General features: G+C 50.3%; 2 protein-coding genes across 4 annotated transcripts; one reads left to right on the top strand and one right to left on the bottom strand.

Moving 5' to 3' along the window:
* Window positions 1–1,042: 1,042 nt before the first annotated feature.
* On the bottom strand, window positions 1,043–9,614 carry Get3 (guided entry of tail-anchored proteins factor 3, ATPase). 2 transcript variants are annotated; one of them, XM_059264456.1, is made up of 7 exons: window positions 8,773–9,614; window positions 7,557–7,704; window positions 3,068–3,216; window positions 2,836–2,986; window positions 2,110–2,217; window positions 1,832–2,029; window positions 1,043–1,382 (listed from the first exon to the last, which is right to left on the bottom strand). In XM_059264456.1, exons 2-7 carry the CDS (start codon window positions 7,557–7,559, stop codon window positions 1,251–1,253), a joined length of 741 nt encoding a protein of 246 aa, XP_059120439.1. In that variant the 5' UTR covers window positions 7,560–7,704; window positions 8,773–9,614; the 3' UTR covers window positions 1,043–1,250. The 2 variants fall into 2 exon arrangements, with proteins under 2 accessions (XP_059120439.1, XP_059120438.1); XM_059264455.1 differs by lacking the exon at window positions 8,773–9,614 and adding an exon at window positions 8,439–8,631.
* Trir (telomerase RNA component interacting RNase) lies at window positions 8,911–13,579 on the top strand. 2 transcript variants are annotated; one of them, XM_059264461.1, is made up of 4 exons: window positions 8,919–9,210; window positions 9,925–10,594; window positions 12,868–12,945; window positions 13,166–13,579. In XM_059264461.1, the coding sequence occupies exons 2-4, from the start codon at window positions 9,986–9,988 to the stop codon at window positions 13,271–13,273; spliced, it is 795 nt and encodes a 264-aa protein (XP_059120444.1). In that variant the 5' UTR covers window positions 8,919–9,210; window positions 9,925–9,985; the 3' UTR covers window positions 13,274–13,579. The 2 variants fall into 2 exon arrangements, with proteins under 2 accessions (XP_059120445.1, XP_059120444.1); XM_059264462.1 differs by lacking the exons at window positions 12,868–12,945; window positions 13,166–13,579 and adding an exon at window positions 12,752–12,861 and having other exon boundaries at window positions 8,911–9,210.

Below are 13,579 nucleotides of genomic sequence, written 5' to 3' on the forward strand. Positions count from 1 at the left end.
CAGTGGAGGGCAAGTCTAGGCGCGAGAATGGGTTCCCCTTACATGCATTCCCGGACATGCCTACTCTGGTTGTACCGAGAACATTTCTGAGTCATGTATGTCTTCCAGCACCCCTTTTTGTCCCCTCACACCAAGCAGCTGTGGCTTGGAACTTGGAAAACACTCAGAAGTCATGTTTTATTCCCAGTCTTTCAGGTGTCCATTATAGTGGTTGTTCAGCGGGTGCAGGGAGAAGGGCAGGGGACAGGGGTCTGCTGAGTAACTTGTTCAAAGGCGTGTGAAAATTCGTGCCACAGTTCAGGTCCCCAATTTAAGGGCTATAGGAGTAAAGCTCGGAACAGCTGAAGGCCTGTACTGGGGGAGCTTCTGGAAGCCTTCTCTGAAAGCAGGTCCAGCCTTAAGGGAACCCCCAGCATCCTCTGCCAACCCGCCAGTCCTCATTAGTCCCACCCCAGGAGGGGCTGAAAGCATCCCAGGAAGGCAGGAACTAGGGGTATGCATGCAGATCCTTAATCCCCAGTCTGGCAGGACCAGCCTCTGCCCAGGGCGCTCACAAATTCCCAAACTAAACAGCAGGTGGTGTTGGGCTCAATGCCTGCTTAATCCGTTCTCTAGCCTGAGGCTGGCCATGGGGCCTCAAGATTCCCACACTCTGACTTCTTCTTTTTTGTTTCTGGAGACAGGGTTTCACCTGTGTAACAACCATGCCTGTCCTCAAAGTCCCTTTATAGACCAGGCTGGCCTTGAACTTAGAGATCCCACCTGCCTCTGTCTCCACACCTGGCACACGCTTGAGTTTTTTAAGGAAGGGAGCAAATGCTTTCATTGTAGGTTTTGAAGCCCTAGAAAGGATCTCTTTAAGACCAGGCTTCTCTTTTACCCAAGATAGCCTCTTTCCACAGCTGTTACCACAAACATGTATCATCCTGGGTGTGCTCTGGCTGGACCCGTGTGTGAGAGGGAGACAAAGACTTCTGTGTAGTGTATGATCTATATGGCTGCCCATAGGTGCTTCCCACCCACGCCTCCATTAACAAACAGCTGTTTAAGATTATTTTATTGAGGAGTGTGAGGCAGGGAGAGGTGGGGGGCATTGCAGCCTCCCCAGGCCCCACCAGGGGGAACAGACCTCCTCCCAACTTCCCACCTCCTAAGTGGCTCCCCCTGTACTGTGGGGGACTCTGTGCAAATTCTGCCCCACGGAGAAAGAGGAGGCTGTGAAGTGGCAGCAGCTGGGATGAGCAGTGGCGCTACTGGGTGCTGGGGGGCTTGTAGGGCTCCAGGAGCAGGGCAGAGAAGGTGTTGACTTTATCGGCTCCCCGAACCTCGTGGGGTAACAGTGGCAGCTTCACAATGTGAAAGTCTTCATACAGGTCTTCCATCTGTAACCAGGTTAGAGAGCAGAAAGCAGAGATTAAGGGCAGAAGGGGTTTCCAAGGGGGTGGCAGGTTAGGGCAGAGGCCTCTTGATATAGTATGTGGGAGTGGAGCTAGCAAGTCCTGGACTGGACTAGACGTCATGCTTCCCAGTCCAGCCTCAGTCCTCTAGACACAGAAGGACCAGGAGTTGGAAGAGGGTAGGTCATCAGGAGGCACAGAGGTCAGACAGGACTGGGGGCATGGCTCTACAGAAGAGTATTGCTAAGCATGTAAAAAGCCTCAAGTACTATCCACAGCAAGACCAAAATGAACTCTCTCTGTCCCTCCCTTCCTCCCTCCCTTCCTCTGTCCCTCTGTCTCTCTCTACTGAGCTACAGCCCCAGCCCTCAAAGATAATAACAGTAAAAGATACAGGATTCTTGGCTGGGCTGGGGCTGGGCAGGTGGACACACCTGGTCCAGGTATTTGGCCTGGATCTTGTGGCGAGCCTCACACATCTTGCAGGGTTTTTCAGGGTCAGGGAAGACGAGCTGGTTGACGATGATGTTGTGGGTGTCGATCTTGCACTTAGCTAGCTCCTGGATCAGCCGCTCTGTCTCATACAAGGACAAGAATTCGGCGATGCACACACAGATGAAGGTCGTCTGTTCCTGTGGGGCACAAGACAAGAGTAAGGAAGGGATCTCGCTATCCTCATGAGCCTCTCACCACCTGCTGGATCACAACTCACAGGGTCCTTGAACTGCTCACTAACAGATCGGATGACAGGCAATGTCTCTTCTAGCTTGGAGGCCAGCTGGTCAGCATTCATGTCCCCCAGGCCCAGCATGTTGCACATCTGTGGGGATGAGGGGACAGGTTTGTCACCTTCCTGGGCCCATCAGGGGCTTGCTGAATACTGCAGCATTTCCATGAAAGGTGTGGGTCCTGGGGCCAACTCATGGGGTAGGTCTGTGTAATTTTAGTTCTCCCACTTTGTGAGCAAACAAGCCAAGATATCTGACCTCCTGAATTCTCAGTTTTTCCATCTCCACACCTTACCTCCAAGAGCTGTTTGCTATGTGAGCTGCCATGTGTTTTATTACAGACTGGTGCTAAGCACTAAGTAGATACCTAGCAGACATTACTATCTGAGTGAGGCTGGAGGAAAGACTATGCTCTCTCTAGACACGGGAGTGGGGGCAAGTGTCATACTATTGACAATCCACAGAACCATTCTTGGTCCTTCCATTTTTTTTTTTTTAAGTGTATGTGCTGTTGAATGAGCATTACAGCTGACAGAGAAGGAAAGGAAGACCCAGAGAAGTGAAAGATTGACTTGAGGTCACATAGCGGGTGAAATTTGGAGGGAGGCAGTCCATTTGACAGCGGGGGAGACAGGGGACCATGCTTCTTGCTCTGCCACACGGAACATGGCACCGGCAAGACACCAACAGAAGGAGTGTGTGGCACCTGCCTGTGAGATGAAGGGGCTGATCTGGTTCTTGATCTGCATGAGGCGGCCCAGGCCTCGCTCCACGATGGTAGGGAAGTTCAGGAGTCTGAGTGTGTGGCCGGTGGGTGCTGTGTCGAACACTACCACTGAGAAATTCATGCCTTTCACCAGCCTGAGGGGAGATGAGGGTCAGGCTCACACCAGAGGCCCTCCCAGGGGAGGCAGGCAGCCCTCCAAGCCCTCCCAGGCTTACCTCATGACCTCAGCATAGCTCATGGCCTCATCAATGCCAGGGAAGGCGCTCATGGCCTCCTGCATCATCTTCTTGCCCATGCTCAGCATGTTGTCCTCCTCGAAGAACTCGTCGGGGAGCTCTGCCACGCCCAGGCTGGGGTCTATCTCCTGGGGGCCAAGGGGACCAGACTCAGGCTGCTGCGATGACCGACTCCCAGAGGGGGTCTCAACTCCTAGGTGCAGGCCAGAGGAAGCCCATGTAGGGCTCCAACCACATAGGATCCTGGGTCTGTCCCATCAATAGTTTAACCTTCACAATCAAGTAAGAAATTGCAAACTGGGACTAGGGGAGGCCCCAAAGATAAACTGAAACCCATGCCCATTGCAGGATTTGCATAGCTGTGTGCCACCCAAAATTTGCCTTCCCAATATACAACCACAGCTAGCTCCAACTATTTTTCAGATCATGCCTCTAATGTGGGCCATCTTTGAATATAATTCTATTATTTATTTATTTGGTTTTTCAAGACAGGGTTTCTTTGTGTAGCCTTGGCTGTCCTGGAACCAACTCTGTAGACCAGGCTGACCTTGAACTCAGATATCCACCTGCCTCTGCTTCCTGAGTGCTGGGATTAAAGGCATGTGCCACCAAAGCCTGGCAGATTCTTTTAGTTTTTTTTTTTTTTTTTTTTAAATTAATTTATTTATTACGTATACAGTGTTCTGCCTGCATGTATGCTTGCAGGCCAGAAGAGGGCACCAGATCTCATTACAGATGGTTGTGAGCCACCATGTGGTTGCTGGGAATTGAACTCAGGACCTTTGGAAGAACAAGCAGTGCTCTTAACCTCTGAGCTATCTCTCCAGCCCCGATTCTTTTAGTTTTTTAAAGAAAGAAAGTAGGGGCTGGAGAGATAGCTCAGAGGTTAAGAGCACTGACTGCTCTTCCAGAGGTCCTGAGTTCAATTCCCAGCAACCACATGGTGGCTCACAACCATCTGTAATAACATCTGGTGCCCTCTTCTGGCATGTAGGCAAAACACTGTATACAATATACACAATAGATAAATAAAAATTAAAGAAAGAAAAGATGAAATGCTGCTGGTTTTAACACCTCATTTGCCCTGGGAAGAACCCCAGGCGCCACATACTTCCTTTTGATTTGCATCCCTGGCAGAGTCGAGGTCCTGGCTCTGTATGCTGGACAGAGCTCAGCCTTCAAGAACTATCCCCGCCAAATTATTTCTCTCTGCTCTGGCAAGTTCCAGTCACATTCAAATATGCCCTACCACCATCTTTCTCAGACAAGCCCTTCAAAAGCCAAGTGTGGTGCTGTGTTCCTGCAGACTCAGCTGCTCTAGAGACTGAGCAGGAGTTCAAGGCTAGCCTGGGCAGTATAGTTGAAACTCTGTCTCAACAACTCCCTGTTTCTCTCCTGTGAGGTTCCCATTTCTCAGCTCTCATCATGACAGTTACTATTACCCTCATTAAACCAAAACCAAGCAATCTTAGGCACTGGAGAGATGGCTAGGAAGTTAAGAGTCCTGGATGCTGTTCTAGAGGGCCCAGGTTCAATTCCCAGCAACCACATGGAGGTTCACCACCACGTATAAATCCAGTCCCAGGGGATCCAACACCCTCTTCTGGACCCGAGGGCACCACATCCACTTGGTGCATAAACGTACATGCAGACATAACATCAATGCACAAGAAAAAAAAAAAAAATGAAGTGAAACCAATCAGTTTTTGTCAGGCCCATGTCATATGCCTGTCATCCCCATACTTTCGAGGAGGATCATAAGTTTAAGGTTATCCTTGGCTACAAGGTTGAGGCCACACTAGACTACATGAGACTCAGTCTCAAAACAAACAAATAAACAAAAAACTCAGAATAACGAGGCTTGAAGAGATGCCTTAGTGGTTAAGAGTACTAGCTGTTCTTGCAGGGAACGTAGGTTTGATTCCCAGCACTCACATCAGGCATTTCACAACTACTTGTATCTTTAGTTCAAGAGGAATCTGAAGTCTTCTTCATACCTCTCCAAGCACTGCAGGCAAGCAGCACATGCCACACACAGCCACACGAACACACACATAAAAGTGTAAAAAAAAAAAAAAGGATGGCCTAGTGGATAAAGCACTTGTGTAAGTGTGGGAACCAAAATTTGGGTCTCCAGAACCCGTGCAAAGGTGGGCATGGTAGCATGACTCCATAATCCCAGGGCTGCTCTGTTGAGATAAGAGGTGGGGAACCCCTGGCAACTCTCTGGCCACCTGGCCTTGTGCATACAGCTGTAAGCGAGAGACTCTGTCTCAAACAAGGGGGAAGAGCAAGCATCAGTATCCCAGTACCTGGAGGTGTCCTGATACCTCCATAATGGCACATGGGCATGGGTGTATGCACACACACACACACACACACACACACACACACACACAGAAAACATGAAGATGTGACGTATGTAAACCCCCAGCCTTTTTGCTACTCTTCCTGATTTCACCCTTGACTTGCAATCTAATTTCCATATGACAGCCAGACATGGATTTCTTTGTTTTTTTTTTTTTTGTTTGTTTGTTTTTCCAGGCACGGTTTGTCTATGTAACCCTAGCTGTCCTGGAACTCGCTCTGTAGCCCAGGCTGGCCTTGAACTCACAGAGATCCGTCTGGCTCTGCCTCCCAGTGCTGGGATTAAAGGCATGTGCCACCACCCCGGGCCAGGCACTATAATATTTTTAAAGATAGGGTCCTACTATGGAGCCCTGCTGGCCTCAAATTCATAGTGATCCACCTGCCTCTACTTCTCTAGCGCTGGGATTAAAGGTATGCGTCATCATGCCCAGCCCTTTACAAAGCATGAACTTGAAAGCTGGGAATGAGACTGAATAATGGTCTAGCATGCTGGATACCCTGGGCTTCATCTCAAGCAGTAGCAGCAGCAGCAGCAGGAGCAGCAGCAGCAGCACCACCACCACCACCACCACTAACAACAACATGAGTATGGGGCTAGAGAGATGGCTCAGCAGTTAAGAGTGTGTACTGCTTTCTAGAGGACCCTCATTCAATTTCCAGTACCCACATAGGGGTGGGAGTTCACAATTGCCGGTAACTCAAGGGGAACCTGATACCTCTGGCCCACTGCACATATAACTAAAAATAAAGTTAATCTTCAAAAGAATAGCTTTCTTTTTTTTTTTTTTTTTTTTTTTTTTAAAGATTTATTTATTTGTATACATGTATCCCTGCAGGCCAGAAGAGGGCACCAGACTCATTACAGATGGTTGTGAGCCACCATGTGGTTGCTGGGAATTGAACTCAGGACCTTTGGAAGAGCAAGCAGTGCTCTTAACCTCTGAGCCATCTCTCCAGCCCAAGAATAGCTTTCTAAAAAAAAAAAAAAAAAAAAAAAAAAAAAAAAGCCTGCTTGGGGATGTCTTTCTGTACGCTGTGAATATATATATGTTGTATAAGCTGACTTGGCCTATGGCAAGGCAGCTTAGAGGCAGGCAGGAAATCCGAGAGAGACAGGAAAGAGGAAGGAGTCTGGAAAAAGAAGCTGAGAGCTGCCACCAGGAGAAGCAAGATGTAAAAGTACTGGTAACCCACGAACCCATGTAGCAATGCATAATTTAATACATATGGGTTAATTTAAGATATAAGAGCTAGCTAACAAGAAGTCTGACCCACAGGTCATACAGTTTGTAAATAATATAAGCCTCAGTGTGTTTACTTGGGACCAAGCAGTTGCGGGACGCGGGAGGGAGAGATTCATCCCAACTGCAGGGCCAGGCAGGACTGGAGAAACCTTCCAGCTCCAAAAGCCTTCTATCAAACTTAGACTCAAAGCCAAACTGCTTTTGCTTGGCCAGCAAAACCCCACAGTGCCTACCTCTGGTTAGTTCTTCCTCCTACTCCTTCCCTTCCCTTTGCTTGCTTAGCTCCATTTGGTCACCTTCCTGTTCCTTAATGGTGTCCTTCCCATACGTCCCTCTGGGAGTATGCAGGGAAAGGGTGACACCAAAGAGAGGAGTATGTAGACTATGAATGGCTTGGTGGCTGCTGGTAGGTATGCCCCTAGAAGACCTTCTGGTTGGAGCTCAGTGGTTAAGAGCACTGGCTGCTCTTCCTGAGCATTTGGGCTTGATTCCCAGCACCCAGATGGTGTGGCTCATAACCATCTGTAACTCCAGAGGATCTGATGCCCTCTTCTGGCCTGCATGGGTATTAGGCGTGCATTCTGTGTAAAACACCTGTCATTAAAACAAAACAAAACAAAACGCCAGGCCGTGCTAGTGTACGCCTTTTATCTCAGCACCTGGGAGGCAGAGCCAGGCGTATCTCTGTGAGTTCAAGGCCAGCCTGGTCTACAGCGTGAGATCCAGGACAGGTACCAAAGCTACACGGAGAAACTCTGTCTCAAAAAACCAACCACCAAACAAACAAACAAACAACAACAGTAACACCAACAAAAAAGGGAACCTCAACCAGAGCCAGTTCCAGCTTTACCTACCATAGCAAAGAGGTTGTCATAGCCTTTGACCTTGGTAGGCACCTTGGAGAACTTCTGATCAAAAGCATCTGAGATGTTGTGGGCTGGGTCTGTGGAAATGATTAGAACACTCTCACGTCCTTTAGACAGCTGGACCGCCAGGCTGCAGCTGCACATAGGAAGGAAGGAAGGAAGACGAGGAGTGAGGAGCCAGCCTTGGTAGTGGGGTTTATAGCAGGAGATGCAAAGTCGGGCCGCAGGGACCTGGATCAGAGGGACCTTAAGAGCAAGTATGGGAGCATGCCTTAACATCTGCAGAGATCACCACCTGATCCTTCCATTTGGATTGGACTGGTGTGCAATGTTTAGTTGACTGGTTCGGCCTGTTAGAGTGCCTGCTTTTTTGGTATGCAGTGGCACAGTCCAGCTGTCCAACCAGCACAGATTGCTCTTCCTCCCTCCCTCGTTCAGGGACAACACGTACTTCACCTCTCAATGGACTGAGGCACTCTAACCATGTGCCTTTTACACTCCCTTCTACTCCTTCCCGCGCTGGGCATCAAATGGAAGGTTCGTCATACTATAACAGCTTGTATTAGTGTCCCCTCTACTATCAACTTCCTAGGGGGTACTGTCCAGGCGACTGCGATTATTTAAATGCTCCTCTGCACACACCACGCGCTGGATTCACAAGACCCAAAGAGGGATAATCCAACTCAGGACGCCAGGCTTGCATTCAGGAGGTATCTTCGGCAAGCTGCAGTAACTTCCGGAGAGTACAACCCCGAAGAGCCCCGCTCAGCTCGCTTTGCCCCGCTCGGGATGAAAAAGCCGGCCCCAGTCCTCCCCTTCGTCCGGTGGTACATCCCACCCGTCTTCTTGGCCCCACCAGAGCCTCCTTACCTGCAGGTGGTCTTACCCACGCCACCTTTGCCCCCGACGAAGATCCACTTAAGGCTGCGCTGCTCGATGATATTGCTAAGCGTGGGTTCTAGCGGCTCCACATCAGGAGCATCCTCGAACTCCTCTGCCTCAACCCCCCACCCGGCCACCCCTGCCGCCATCTTGGAGCCGGGTCACGTGATCGAGCGGGACGCACCACGTCCTAAACACCTACAGGGGAAATGAATCTGCCACATCCCTGTGGAGGCGGGAAGCCTGACTTATTCTACTCCTGCATTGACATTTAGGAACAATAAACGCTATATTTTCACCGTTTTATGCGTCGAGGACTCACCTTGGTGAACTTTTGTCTGTAGTTTTCTAAGAATGACCCTGTCTTGTAAGTATATTGGTATGACTCACATCATTGCCTTCCAGTGATTGGATCCTAAGTCTTGCGGTACTCTTTTCATTGGCTGTAGCTTGTTTCACTTCCACTAGTCACGCTCAAGTCCCTGTAGGCGGCAACCTCTCTCTCCTTAGCAACCAGCCAAACATCCCGTCTAAGCTCTTTGAAGTTAGAGCAGAGGTGTCTCTTGGCTCGATTCTATAGGCTCAGATTCCTGATGATCATTTCCTCCTTACTTTCTATTTTGTACCTCAACATCTCTTCTTGTCCGCCACTTACTCAGTTGGTTGTGAGCCACCTGGCTCCTGCCGCAAACCAATCACGAACGAACTGGTTAGTTGGCTGAGGGTCGATAAAAGGCAAAAAGACTCCATTTGTGGCAGGGTATGCAGACTTTTGCCTCTGTGCTCGGAATACCCATGCTGGGCAGGAATGATATCTGCAACAGTCGTCCTTGTAGAGAGAACTTTAGTTTCCGAAACTCTGGTTGCGCTTGGCGTTGTGCTCCCCCCTTGTACACGTGTGTGCTCCAAGTTCAGCAAACGCTGTTTGAATTGAATCCCTGTTCTCTGGAAGGAATACAAGGGTTCTTAGTCCCCTTGGTGCAGAACTCAGCGCAGAACATTAACTCTTAGAGAAGGACTCAGCCTAGAATTATCTTCAGCTTCATTTGAGTGCTCAGCTTCTAAAATACTACTCTCAGACAGGGCATCTAGCTGCACGTAGCCAGCAGTTTCCTTATTTAAAGGTAAGAGATTAAATTCCGAGATAGATGTCCAACCTAGAGAATCTTCCATTTCTAATAGGAGGTATCAAGTTAGATAGATATGCTTTCCAGAACTAGTTAGAGGCCACCCAAGTTCCCAAGAGTTCATAGAGCACGCAGTCGCCAAACAAGATCTTTTTTTTTTTTTTTTTTTTTTTTTGGTTTTTCGAGACAGGGTTTCTCTGTGTAGCTTTGCGCCTTTCCTGGAACTCACTTGGTAGTCCAGGCTGGCCTCGAACTCACAGAGATCCGCCTGGCTCTGCCTCCCGAGTGCTGGGATTAAAGGCGTGCGCCACCACCGCCCGGCCCAAACAAGATCTTTTCAATTACAGAGTTCTGGTGGTCGACTGGGACTGTGCTCTCAACCTTTAGAGGAAACTCGGGTTCCAGACGATGGTTCTGTGCTTCTGTCTGTTTAACGAACTCGTGCTGGCAGGATTAGGAAAATCCGAGGAACAGAAGGAAAGGAACCCGGCTTCTGGGCTCCACCCACTGGTCGCCAGGTCAGAGCACCTTTGCCCCACCCAAGCCCCGCCCACTCTGCGTTGGCTTCTGGGATCACTCCTCTCTTCCCAGCATGCAGTGCTTCAGACGAAGCCAGTCCCGCGCCAAGCGCGCGGTCTGAGAGCCTTTCCCGAAGTCCCTTGCGCGGCACCTGGCGACAAAATGGCTGCCCGAGGGAGACGGGCGGAGCCTCCGGGTCGGGAGGCGCCCGGCCCGGCGGGCGGCGGCAGGAGCCGATGGGCTGAGTCGGGGCCAGGAACGTCACCCGAGAGCGGGGACGACGAGGTATCGGGCTCAAGTCCGGTGTCCGGCGGTGTGAACTTGTTCGCCAACGACGGCAGCTTCCTGGAGCTGTTCAAGCGGAAAATGGAGGAGGAGCAGCGGCAGCGGCAGGAGGAGCCACCCCCGGGCCCGCAGCGACCCGACCCATCGGCCTCCGCCGCGGCGGGCCCAGGGAATCCGAAGAGGAAGGGCGGCCCAGGCCCCACACTCAGCTTCGTAAGGAGCCGCGGGGGTGGGGGCGGGCGCCGGGGCCCGTATTGGCAGGGGGAGTCGGGCCCGGGAAGGGGTGTCCTGGTCCCAGGCAGTCTTCAGCCGGGATGCCCGGACGGTCCCGGTCGCTTGCTGAGAATGTTGAACCTGGATTCCGGACGAGGGGTGTTTCTGGGCGGTAGTGGGAAGCCCCAGGTCTTACTCGCGGGACCCGGGAACCGGGAAATTGCATTGGAAGCAGCGCTCTGGGGATAGGGGACCCTAGATGCTAGGATTCCTGTTTGATTTTGACTTTGAATAGTGGGGACCCAAACACACAATTTGAGGGAAAAGGAGGGGACAAATTCAAATTCCGAGTCTGCTGTATTCGTTAGACTCACACCACGGACCGTAGCCGGGCGTGGTGACACACGCCTTGCAATACCAGCACTCCGGATTCAAGAAGACCGAGGATTCGAAAGTGAGAGCCTGTCCTAATTAAACAAAACCAACCAACCAACAACAACAAGCAAGTCACTGACTTTGTGACCTTAGGAAGATCATTCGATTTCTTTCTATATCACTTAACTGTTGTCCGTTTATTGAGCACCTTACCTTGTGATGGGTATTCAGTGGTGAATTTGACAGAACAGAACGTTGTTTGTTTGGAGCCTGGGTTGCCTACTCTGATTTTCTGTAGTTCTAGTAATTGACATCATTTTTCCTTTTGATATGAGTATCCCATAGAAAAGTCAGTACACACTCTTAGAGAAAGAACTAGACCAGTGGTTCTCTACTGGGGACAAGTCTCCTTACCCTCATGTATTTTGTAAAGTCTGTAGACATTTTGGTTGTTAAAACTCTGAGAGGAGATGCTAGTGACATCTATGGGTAGGTACAGGAATGCTGTTCAATATCCTACAGTGCATGGGATAACAAAGAATGATTTAGCTGAAAATGCCGAGAGTACCCGGTTGAGCTCTAGGTTAAATCAATTGGACATATAATTTTTGTTAGTTTTGAGCTTGCTTTGTCTCAGGCGTTGCATTAGAGGCCCTGTAGTGGGGAGGAAGAAATATTGGTTTGAGAATAGCAGATCGTGGGTCAAATCCTGGATCCAGCTCTGTGGTTTGGGGTAAGGCTCAAGTTTCCTTACCTCTTACAAGGGTGTATGAGCCAGACAGGGTGGTACACACATGTGATCCTAGCACTGTAGAGGCTGAGACAGGAGGGTCGCAGAGTTTGAACTCAGCCAAGGTTATGTAGCAATAACCTGTTTTTAGAAACCACACAAAAAGGGTGTGTTTGTGTGGGAGCTGAGACTGGAGGGCCTCAAGTACAGAATGAATTCAGAGCCAGCCTGAGCAACTTTGTGAGACCCAGCTTAAAGTACAAACAAGAGGTGTGGGGATTTAGCTCTGTTAGATGCTTGGAGTGCTTGATCCTAGATTCCATCTGCAGCATCTCACAAAAAGTGGTGAGTGGGGCGATGTAGTCCCAGCAGTGTCTGATGCCTAGTTGAAGGGTGAGCACAGGATGTTGTCTTAGAGGCCCCCCAGTTAAGGGGAGAAGATGGGATACCAGGGTGAAAATCCAGAGCAAGACTGTTCTTAGAGGAAGTAGAAAGTGACAGTCAAGAGTAGAGGTTGAAATTTTTTCCAGGAATGGGAGCAGCAGTAGTGTTACTATTATTTTCATTTGTTCATGAGTAGCCATTATAGTTACACCCCTAAAAAAGCCAGGCCAGATCAGGACAGGAGAATTAAGGATACTTTGTGATTCAGGATGCTCTGACTGGCTTTGCACCATCTGATCATGAGTATTGCTCTCTTGTTGACAGCCTGTCCTGCCCCTCCCAGACACTTGTGTTTTCTCTAAAATGGGGTAGTTATTACTTTCAAACAGCATAACTGAATGTGAGAGGAGATAACATGACCACAGCACCCTTTGTGTGGCATATAAGGCTTGGTATGTAGTAATGCTCAATAAAGGTATTGTTACCTATATGGTCCCTGCCGGGACAGGGTGAGGCCTGGGCAGAAAGAGTGAGGACAGAGCCAGTCCCCAGTAAGGTGAGCACTCCTCTGGCCCCCTGGGAGGGTAGCCTGGGGCCCAGGACTGCCTGGGCATGGCAGCCCAGGGCAGGCGCTGAGTCGAGTGTGCTCCTCTCTGATTGCTGCGCAGGTCGGCCGGCTGGAGGAGCTGGGCGAGGCGTCGATAGGAAGGTGTAGTGGGCCTCAGCACCGCCAAGGGCGGGCCCGGCTCCTGTAACCCTTGCAGTCTTCTGTCCCTTCACCCAGGTGGGCAAGCGCAGAGGCGGGAACAAACTAGCCCTCAAGACAGGAATAGTAGCCAAGAAGCAGAAGACGGAGGATGAGGTGAGTGGGCTGGCTAGGGGTGCCACCTTAACTGCCTTTTCCTTCCAGACTCAGGCTTTGGATGGGTGGGCCTGGTAGGGTGGTAGGTCCCCAGATAACCTGGCTCTGCATTTTAGTGTGACATTGGGGGTGGGGGAGCTGTCATGATGTTCCTGACTCTTGTCCCCAGCTTCTCGGGCATCTGTCTTCCAACCAGTCCTCCCCTCCTCCAACCCCACAGGTATTAACAAGTAAAGGTGACGCATGGGCCAAGTACATGGCAGAAGTGAAAAAGTACAAAGCCCACCAGTGCGGTGACGATGATAAAACTCGACCCCTGGTGAAATGACCCCCTCCCAGGTGCTCACTGCCTGGGACTCTCTGCAATGTACATAACTATTTAAGGCGGTAATGGCAGCGGCCTTCCTGGAGGACTGATACACAGAAGGAAACCAAGGCGCTTCCCGTGGCCGCAGACCATTCTCCAGGACTCTTTTTTTACCTTGAGCACTTGCCTCCTGAGACTCACTAGACCAGTGGTTTACTGTCCCCTTTCTTCCCACCACCGCTTTCTCTGGCTCTGTCTGTCTCTCTTGCTGTCCTTCTCCTTTTAGCAGTCACTTCTGAGAAGTAAAGAACCTGATTTAGTGCTGGA

The sequence above is a fragment of the Peromyscus eremicus genome, chromosome 5 (genome assembly GCF_949786415.1).
Source record: "Peromyscus eremicus chromosome 5, PerEre_H2_v1, whole genome shotgun sequence".
Lineage (NCBI taxonomy): Eukaryota > Metazoa > Chordata > Mammalia > Rodentia > Cricetidae > Peromyscus > Peromyscus eremicus.

What these genes read in the sequence shown, in the direction of transcription:
- Get3 (XM_059264455.1), bottom strand. Translation starts at nt 8,599, where the DNA reads ATGGCGGCAGGGGTGGCCGGGTGGGGGGTTGAGGCAGAGGAGTTCGAG. An exon ending in GTGGGTAAGACCACCTGCAG is followed by an intron (nt 7,705 to 8,438) that starts GTAAGGAGGCTC and finishes TCCTATGTGCAG; the next exon opens with CTGCAGCCTGGCGGTCCAGC. An exon ending in AGCTATGCTGAGGTCATGAG is followed by an intron (nt 2,987 to 3,067) that starts GTAAGCCTGGGA and finishes ATCTCCCCTCAG; the next exon opens with GCTGGTGAAAGGCATGAATT.
- Trir (XM_059264461.1), top strand. Translation starts at nt 9,986, where the DNA reads ATGGTTCTGTGCTTCTGTCTGTTTAACGAACTCGTGCTGGCAGGATTA. An exon ending in CAGGCCCCACACTCAGCTTC is followed by an intron (nt 10,595 to 12,867) that starts GTAAGGAGCCGC and finishes CCCTTCACCCAG; the next exon opens with GTGGGCAAGCGCAGAGGCGG. An exon ending in AGCAGAAGACGGAGGATGAG is followed by an intron (nt 12,946 to 13,165) that starts GTGAGTGGGCTG and finishes CCAACCCCACAG; the next exon opens with GTATTAACAAGTAAAGGTGA.